We start from the raw sequence: 10,388 nt of genomic DNA on the forward strand, positions 1-10,388 counted from the left end.
GGCATAGCTCGTTTTTATTGTAAACCCGATGAGTCCAGTCATTTTGATTTAGTTGTTAGCAATCCTTTATTTTGTTTATACCACGAATGTGATTTCGAGTCCTGCTCTATATTAAAGAAATTTTCTGTTTGGTATTACGTGAAATTGTGTTCAGCTTCCCGGCTAAACAGTGTGTGCCCCTTCAGGTCCTTCTCCCTCCCCATGATTTGCTCGAACTTCGCCAGACATTAGGTTTACCGAGGTGACGGTGCTATTAACGCCCTCTTCACTGTAACTGCCCCCAAGCAGGGGCTTGACATCTGGTTGCTGCTCGCGAGCTGTGCGTGGCTCAAAGCGCTGATTGTTAATGTCTTCGATTGCCTTGAGCAGCTAAAATAATAGAGATAATATTTGGCTGAAATATTTGTAAAGCGCTTCAGTGTCTCTGCGCCTCACCTCCTTCAGGCTGACGACGCCCACAAGACGGCCAATGTGGGTTACATAGGCATGATTCACGCCCATCATTGAGAACAGGGAGTGAACTCTTAGCAATGAGGTGCGCTCCACCAGCTGAAAGGGTGAGGGATCGATGCGAGCCGATGCACTATAAAAATCGATGGGTTTGCTCAATTGATCCAGTTCCCAAAGCTTTTTGCCCTCGGGTGACATATCGACAACTCGATCGCCAATCTAGTTTTAGGCTATATAATTAATAATCAGAGCATAGCCAATGCCATCGCACTTACCAGCTGCACTCGCTTTGAGGGACTGACCACCGGCTGCAGCTGCTCATTGGAGCCTAGCTCAAGGTCGAGATCGGAGTCCGTGGAATTTTTAAATATAGACTGAAATGTCGAGCGTTGACGTGCTTTGGAATCGCTGTGAACGCAGTTCAGCGAGTCGTTTACCTGCTGATTATTCTGCATCGAACTTAATTTTTGTGGATCCGGTGCTGGTACGACCTCAAAGCGTGATGGTCTTCGCTCGGCCGCCTGATCCCTGAGCTCCTCCGCGCGCCATTTTTGTGCAATTTCCATGCGTTTCTCTCGTCCAATTTGTTCCTCGATCAATTTCACTAGCTCCTGCCGCTGCACAGAGCCAATTAGGATCATCTTCTCGGGACTGTCCACCAGTGGAATGGAGCGCAGCTTCTTGTTCATGCGGAGTACCTCCTTGAGCTGCTGGTAGGTGATGCCCTGCCAAATGTACTTGACGTCGCGCAACATAAAGTCGGACACCTGCTTGTTGTACATCGAGGAGCTGGTGTACAGCAGATCGGGCAGATAGGGCAGCTTCTTGATCATAATGACGCTCTCATACATGGAGGGCTGTAGCAGGGAGGCGACGGCATTGGCCACCAGCACAGCTACCAGGACCGGCACCACAAACGCAATTTGTCCAGTAATCTCGAAGACCACCACAGCCACAGAAATCGAGTGAGTCACCGAGCCGGCGAAGGAAGCCGCACCCACAATCGCATACGCTGCGGGCATTATTGGGGACATGCACTTGCCATAGCGCACGCCCAGCGGAAACATCCAGGCGACGAACTCTCCGGCCAAACGGCCAAAGCCGCTGCCAATCTTCAGAGCTGGTATGAACATGCCATGTGGCACGGCCATGGTGGAGGCAATAATGGATAAGAAATACTAAGAAATAGTTTGATGAGCTGGATGGATTAGCCCTTGGCTGGTGGGGGAGTGAGTCTACGTACATGGTAGAGCGTATAGTATACGAGGTTGCTAAAGATGCTCGTGTACTTGGTGGACCACTGCGCTACAATCTTCGCCTGTTTCTCACTAAGATGTGTCTCCGTCCACGTAAAGTTGCTGAACAACTGCGTCAACTGATTCTCTGTGCTAATATCCCCACCCAGGAATTGTCCAGTGCCCAGGGGAAACGTCAGTGTAGATATTAGCAGAGCCAGCATTCCGGGATATAAAAGGCGGCTGTAAAAGGTATAGAAATCAGTTCTATTAGATCTAACGAATGACAATACAATATACAATAATCTAATGGCTGCAGTGTCGGTATCAAAATTTTTGACTAACTGATATTCGGACGGGTTCGTCAATCTGATCGATTGACCGATGGTTACCTAATTAACTATTTAAGAATATGACATAGACATCACTCACTTCTTCTGCAGAAACTTGTTCAGCTTCGTGCTGGAACGTATGAAGAGCACATAATGCCGATGCACCCAGACAAAGGAAGCGCCCAGCAATCCACAAAGTGCTCTAAGAGAGAAAAACACATATGAGCAGCAAATCAGGTAGATTAGAGAAGATCTTACCCAGTCAAAGCGAAGAAGGCAAGCTCCCTGGAATCGAAAGGAAACTCAGTGCTTATATAGGTGGGATAGACCGCTGTCACTGTGTCCGCACCCTGGAACCAAACGGCCAAAAGGCGCACTGCCGAAGCGCCTACGACACAGCCGAAGAAACCACGCCAATAATTTCGCACCGCAAAGTAAGTGGTGGTCACCTCGATGCTAAAGAGCACAGCTGCAATTATTTTATTTTATATGAAGAACTAACTATTTTATATGAAGAACTAAGCATTGTTATATATCTATATTACAATTTTTACCTCCGATGGGTGCTGCGAAACAGGTGCCTAGACCTAGGGCGCAGGCAGCGGCCAGCATTTCGGTGCTGCGCGATTCGTTCTGGTAGATGCTGCGAAATGGCGTGGCCAACTTGCTTAACAGATGTGCCACGATGCTGGCAATGTGGACATAGGGGCCCTACAACAATGAAGGACAACTTAAAGCCTTTAGAAAAGTCAAAGAGATATAGTTGTTCACCTCCTTGCCCAGTGGCATGCCGCTACCCAATACGAATGTGAGGCCCAACACCTTAACCACCAGGGTCTTAAATGTGAGATAGTTCTTAAGGGGAACGCCACGCAGAATAGTTTTCATTTCGGGTATGCCGGATCCTATAACGAAAACTCACTTAAAGCCAAAGAGTTGCAGACTAAATAGTGCAAATTACCTGCGGCTTGGGGTGCCCAGTAATGTATAAAGCTGGTGGTTATCAAGATCATAAGGACGGGTACTGCGACCCAAGCGAAATACCTCGCAAATGGATCGCCAGTGATTTCATTATAGAACCAAAAACGTGCTGAAATCATATCGAAAGTGTTGAATATATCAAGAAATGAGATTGGCAACTCGAATTACCTTCAATAAACAATCGAATGCCCTCATCCATGGCGAAAGATATGAGGGCCATGATGATGCCACAAGCTGTTAGAAATATCCAATCCTTGCTCAGGCGCTCGGACAAATGATGCCAGATCCAGGCGGACATGCTGTGCAGGTGTGTAGGCTCATTTGATTGCAGCTGGAATAGCTACATATAATAGAAATGCCCACGTTTATGGGTATTATTTTATAATTATTCTTTTTCATGAGTATAAATATTGTACTTATAAACAATTAAAATTCAATTAAGTAAAATAATTATTTATTATTGAAAATATTTACATTGAAGGGCTTAATATTCGTTAACACTGTAAAGACATTACTAGTCACTCCGCCTTATCATGTCCAGAGACTTATTACTCATATACCTTAGTGAACGAGTGGCTAATCAGAAAACACATGCCTTTTCATGTGTAGCAATTGATAATTAAGTTACTGCTGATCTCTATTGATCTCCTCTATTAATTGGCAGCTCTGGAGTCTAAGCGACAAAAACACAAAACAAATTTAAGATTCAACTCGACCCAACTGGTAAAAAGTAGTAACTTCTACAGCTTTGCAGTAAGACAGTCGAAGCGTGACAACTAACTTACTTCCAATCAATCAGTGGGACTTCCATATTGACACCATTAATGTATATGTAATTGTATATTGTATATATTTTTATACTCTGAGCCCATTGAAAATGGAAAATCAAGGTAAAATGTTTATATGCATATATGTATGTATGTATGTATGTATGTATATATCAACTAACTTACTTCCAATCAATCAGTGGGACTTCCATATTGACACCATTAATGTATATGTAATTGTATATTGTATATATTTTTATACTCTGAGCCCATTGAAAATGGAAAATCAAGGTAAAATGTTTATATGCATATATGTATGTATGTATATATCACTTAAGTGCTGACCTGATTCCGCAGCTTATCCTCCTGTTTGCGCAGCTTTGCGAGCTTCCGTAGTCTTCGCGCCTCATCGCCAGCAAATTGTTGCAGATCCCTCGAATACCTGCCATACATCTACAGATGAATCAGAAAATGATAAAGATATTAGGCGTATGACTCGACAACATGGTAGACGGTTGACGAAATCAAAAACATTTCGGATTAGACCATATATGTGTTAATAAATTAATATATTAAGATAGGCGTATGTCATGTGTATATACAATATGAACACATTTCTGTATAAGAAGAGAATGGCAGAAAATACTGGAATTGTAAAAAATTAAAAAATTTTAACTCAGAAGTAACAATATTAAAGAAGTGTGACCCTCAAGGGGACGAAATATATGTATATATACATATGTATTTGCAAATATCAAAATCAAATACAAACAAATTGCCGTCTGGCACCTGGTGCCAACTTATGTCAGAGTGCTAACAAATATTTAGACCACATAATTGACAAATTATCACTTGATGCTCGCCAATTAGTTCTCAAACAATAGCCATGAGTTTAAGTTGGGAGAATATCTTAAAGTTGTTTATTTAAAATTTCATTATAATTTCAATAAAGAGCCTCTTTGCTGTATTATAATTTCCTTGGTTGCTAAGCAGCTTTTATGACCTGTAAATTTGTTTCTATTTTCTTATACAGATCATTTGATTTAAGTTAAATGGTGAACTAGAAGAAGAGTTGTTCAATGAGGATCAAAAAATCCTGATCCATTGTTACTATTATTATTTCTATTATTATTATTATTGCTATTATTATTACTATTAATATTATTATTATTATTTCTAGCATTATTATTGCTATTATTTTTTAAGGGATCACCGAATTTTCACTATTTTCACTTTTTAATCTATGGCCAAGTCTTCTCGTCTTTGTCAGCGCTTACCAGAGTACGAGTGTAGCCTAGATCTTCCTGATCATCGCCCGCGATCTCAAGTGTCACCTGCTCATGCCGTGTGATAGATCCATTTGAATATGTGTCTGGGGATTGTGGCACCAAAGTGGCTGCACCCTGCTGCTGTACATCATCTGCCTGGCTATGACGTCTCATTCTAGTAGTTAGTTAATAGTTCAGCTGTGACTGAATTTAATTTAATTATAATTTTTGTAAATTATTTTTTAATTTAAATTTATATAGGAATTCACTTTTTACTTTAATTAAATAATTTGTTTTACTCTTCTAGATTTATTAGAAGACACATCCGTGCTCGAGCGCAGCCAAAATGGGATTATCAATCCAGATCAATGAAGGCGGTGAGTCTGGTGCCCTCAAGCGACTTCTGCTGCTGCTTCCTCAGTCCACTTGGTCGCAGGTGATAATCGAGAGAGCTGAACTGGCCAAAAGGCCCAACGGGCTGCTTGTCGCCAATCGTTCTCACTTCGCGTCACAATACGATCGTAAATGTGCCCTGTATAGCTAGTTTGGGAGTAGTGTATGCTGATGCAAAAAGTTATAAAAATATTGTTTATATTGGAACTTGGTGTTTTATTATTAATCTGTGCAATTTAAAGTACACTATACGAAATTCGACTACAGGGTATCTGCAAATTCAGCTGAGATTTTGTTAACGTGGCTCCATATTTGTGCAGTCTTAAGCGCTGTTAACTTGCTGTTAATGTTCGCCCACAGTGTTAAAGTTCTGCATACTACAATTTGATTGGGGCTAATTGGTTTTTTGAAAATGAATTTAAGAAGTATAGGAGTATCTGGCGGACCGGGAACTCTGGTAGGCCAGAAGCGTTAACTAATTCAGACTTTAAAGGTATGCCAGTATATACCATACTTAGTTCAAGCTCTTCTTTTTCTATTTTTGCATATAAATACATTCCTGTGAATGTAGGTATAGAATAACTCCGTTTTCAGTTCTTCGTGGAATCAGGGTATATTCTAATCAGGCCGTTTCGACTAGATTACTCTTCTTAGATATCATTGGCCAATATTAATATGCACAAGTGATTCAGCCAGTATTTTATATCCTTAAGTACAAACGAGAGAATAGATAAATGAGGCAAACCAGAATAAGTATCAGTGGCCAGTGGGAGAACATGTTGGATTTGGAGGTACATTTATGAAGTAAGCCCGATTTCCGAAAGTTCTGTAGGAGCTCAGACTTCATTTCATTATACAGTGGATAGTTGAGAACCGTGAACTTGGAAGGGAAACCAGGCTTTCCTGTGCATTCTTTGACTAAATCCTCCGTTAATCTGAATTTATACGGAAGACAAACCATATAATTAACTGGTTCGATTATCCTATTAGATGTTGGCTCGACAAAATTCCAAGCATTATTCATTTTAATTTGCCTTTCAGAAAGAAGTGCAGAAGATCCCATAGATACTAGGTATTGTTCGCCATTGTCTGACTGAAATTGAAATATTGCATATGGAGTGCCTGGTTTTAATATTAAATTACGATATTTGTATATCATATCTATTGAGTATCTTCCCACGCATATTTTCGACCAAATTTTGTTACTAATTGTTCTACAGATTTTATTCCGACGACGACGCATACTTCACAAACAATTTTTACTTGACTTGAATATCGAAGAATTTCAGTTTACTTATAACAAATATTACTTCTGGGTTCATGTGAAAAATTCCAAGCGGGCTTTATACTTGTACATACTTGGATGATCAAAAAAATGGAATTTCAGAGTATAACGGTTTTTTCAAAAACTATATGTAATAGGAAGATAAATAAAGAATCATCATTCTCAAAGTGAAACTGAAAAGACGATATTGGTTTTCCCGATCCGCCCACTAGGGGCGTGGCAGATCGGAAAATGCAAAATCGGAAAACTACATTTTTCAGTTAGGTTACCCTTAGCTCATACTAAGAACTGCCAAAAAATTAAGTGTCTACGTCAAGTTGGGGCTTGGCAAATCGGGAAAAACTGCATTTTCTGCAGTATTAGAGCTAGACATTGCTAATGGAATGTGAAGGAGTATTCTGCAGTCGGTAACGCCCGACTCAACGTTTTTATTTGTTAAATATCATTAAGTATAAATTATGTTTATAAATAATATCGAATTACTATAAATTCAGCCGAAACTTTTAAGTTTTAAGTAAAATTAAAAAATATCAAATGAGTATCATGTGATTTGATTTTCCATATAATCCTAAGAAGACATGGGAAAATGAGGAGTTTTTTTAAATTAGCTATCTCAACTTTTCAATTTGTTATCGAATAAACTATCAATCTTATTCGTTAACTGTTGTTTTGCATACCTTGATGTTCACAAAAGGACTTTGTACGAAAGGTCTACAGTCTTAAGCTTTAAGTAAAAATGAGACAACACAAAAATGAACAAGTAAGAAAACTCTAGTCGAGACTGCTCGACTAGGAGATACCCTGAACCCTCCAAGCTGATATTCTTATCATTCTGCACTTCTTTTATGCACGCACACATACATACACATGCATCCACCTTCACGCGCCCGCGCTCTGCTAACTGCGCAGTAAGCAGCGACTGCGCTTGGGCTGCGCTGCAGTGTGGGCAATAGTATGAGAATTTATTTGATGAATAACTTTTGTATACATGCAATCTTCATGAAATTTTCAGAGCCTAATCATATGGTCAAAATGTGTGTACATTCTAAAGCACAAGTCTCTAGTACTTGAAATACGTTTTTTGCAAATTGGGGGCGAAAGGGGCGTGGTATCCAAAATCTGTTGGTTACAAAATGTTTGTATTCATCATATATATATACACAGTAAATCTGAAGTCTCTATGTCTAATAGTATTCCAATGAGGCTCAAAAAACAAAATCAATTTTTCGATTATTCTCGATAAAAAAGTTATCGGATGAGTTATCGAAAAAATAAAGCAAACTCGTACTGCGTATGGTATACACGAGTATGCACAAAAAATTTCAGCTCTCTAGCTCTTATAACTTCTGAGATCTCGGCGTTCATACGGACAGACGGACGGACGGACGGACGGACGGACGGACGGACGGACGGACAGACGGACAGGGCTATATCGACTCAGCTCATCGTGCTGATCAAGAATATATATACTTTGTGGGGTCTGCGATGATTCCTTCTGCATGTTACATACTTTTACACAAAAACATTATACCCTGATTTCCCATTTTCAATGGGTTCAGGGTATAAAAACGCAGCGAGTATAATCGGCCAGTGGAACCATGTGTAGGATATGGTGGCAGTTTTAGAAGTTCCTATTATGCCAAAATTATGCAACAAAATTTAATTTAAATAAAAGGGGTAGTTGAGTACCGTGAACATGGCAGTGGTACCACTTCTTTTCGTGCAATCTTCGATTAGTTCGTCAGTAAACCTAAATTTATATGGAAGGCAAACCATGACTTCAACTGATTCGATTATTCGGCTAAATTTTGGTGCAAAGAAATTGCAAGTATTATTATTATTAAAAATTTTAGTTCGACTTGTAGATTAGAGAAGTTTAGAGAATTTTTACTTATAGAATAAAATAATTCTGAGTCGAACGGGTTAATATAGATCCCGATATATACTTTGATAATATAAACAAGTTTCAAGTGGTTTTGATCGTCTCGATCGCCTGGAGTGATTTGGAGAGTCCCGATTTAAAGATTACTTAGCTTTAAAGTATGCCAACGAGATTCTTACTTGAATCAGCATGCTAGCAAATATCAATATCAATATCAACCATTATAGTCTCCAAAAGTTCTTTAAATATCATTTTGATGTATGTCCCTGGCTGTTGTTTCAAAATTAGTTTTGACAGTAAAAATATTAGCTACATCAAGGAGTTAGTTGTCCAAATCAAAATATTAGTGTAACTTTATATACAAATATATTTCAAAAGTAAGATTTTAGCGTGTTTGGAGACTTGAAAGAGTTGCATTATATTTAAAAATATTATATAGATCACGATTTTATGTACGAGCGACAGATATATGTATGTACATTACAATTTGATCGAGTGATTAATTAATTATGCTATCACTTAGTTTGGTTTTAAACTGGATTTTTAAAGAAATTTAACAGAAATTTTAAAAATGTTTGCCGTAGCAAACAGTAAATATATAAATATGTTTTCTCTACAGATGAGACTTAGTTTAAACAGTGCCACTAAACTGTTAGATTACAATACAATCCACTGATTTGCATAGAGAAATACAAAATATACAGAGAACATTTCATACTTACCGCCTGTTCGTTATCGTCATTAAATCTAGTGTTTTTATACCCTGAACCCATTGAAAATGGGAAATCAGGGTATAATGGTTTTGTGTAAAAGTATGTAACGGGCAGAAGGAGGCGAGGCAGACACCATAAGGTCTATACATATATTCTTGATCAGGGCGACGAACTAAGTCAATTTAGCCCTGTCCGTCTGTCTGTCTGTCCGTCCGTCTGTCCTATCACAATCACTAAAAACGATAACTCATCCCGTTATTTTGTTATCGATAAAAAACCTTATCGAAAATCAGTTAAAAAATTATATCTCCCACATCTTTAAAGCTAAATAAATAAATATATATATTAAATATATATTAAGACCCATTTTATACAATTTCGGTTTCTGTTAAAATTTACTCCCGCCCCTATATCCACCCCCTCACCATCAGCTTTGTAAAAGTCGTATATCAAATACTAAAGACTTGTGCTTCGGTATACACATACATTTAAACATTATGATTGCGTTCTGAAAGTTTCATTGCGATCGTACGTCTAGAAATTAAATTATTCAACAAATAAGTTCCCATAATGTTGCCAACACTGCAGCGCAGTCGAAGCACAATCGCCTGTATATGTGAGTGTGTGCGTGTGTGTGTGCGTGTTTGTTTTTATGCGTGTGTGTGTGTTAATTATTATTGAAATATCATTTTCTCGAAGGGTTCAGGGGATCTCGTAGTTGAGCAGTCTTGACTAGAGCTTTCTTGCTTGTTTTATTTGATTTTGGATTATCGGATAATATTACTATAAACTTAGCCAAAACTTTTAAATTTTAAATAAAAACGGGAAATTACAAAAATTATAAAAAACGCAATGAGTATAATCGGCCAGTGGGACCATGTGTAGAATGCAGAGGTAGTTTTAGAAGTTTCAATCATGTCTCTATTTAAAACCTTAAGTCTTGATTTCATGACATCATACAAGGGATAGTTGAGTACCGTGAACATGGCAGTGCGACCAGACTCTCCCGTGCATCTTTCGATCATTTCATCAGTAAACCTAAATTTATACGGAAGGCAAACCATGACTTTAACTGATTCGAT

The 10,388-nt window shown here is 38.7% G+C and overlaps 1 protein-coding gene across 1 annotated transcript; it reads right to left on the reverse strand.

The window, feature by feature from the left end:
- Positions 1-162: 162 nt before the first annotated feature.
- On the reverse strand, positions 163-5,207 carry LOC108654633 (chloride channel protein 2). Its single transcript, XM_030384445.1, has 12 exons — positions 5,043-5,207; positions 4,111-4,218; positions 3,167-3,338; positions 2,979-3,107; positions 2,789-2,922; positions 2,572-2,728; positions 2,276-2,486; positions 2,118-2,219; positions 1,694-1,928; positions 726-1,628; positions 436-669; positions 163-369 (listed from the first exon to the last, which is right to left on the reverse strand). The coding sequence occupies exons 1-12, from the start codon at positions 5,205-5,207 to the stop codon at positions 163-165; spliced, it is 2,757 nt and encodes a 918-aa protein (XP_030240305.1).
- Between the last annotated feature and the right edge of the window lie 5,181 nt (positions 5,208-10,388).

The sequence above is a fragment of the Drosophila navojoa genome, chromosome 2, assembly GCF_054131105.1.
Source record: "Drosophila navojoa isolate 15081-1374.11 chromosome 2, UAZ_NAV_1.0, whole genome shotgun sequence".
NCBI classification, from domain to species: domain Eukaryota; kingdom Metazoa; phylum Arthropoda; class Insecta; order Diptera; family Drosophilidae; genus Drosophila; species Drosophila navojoa.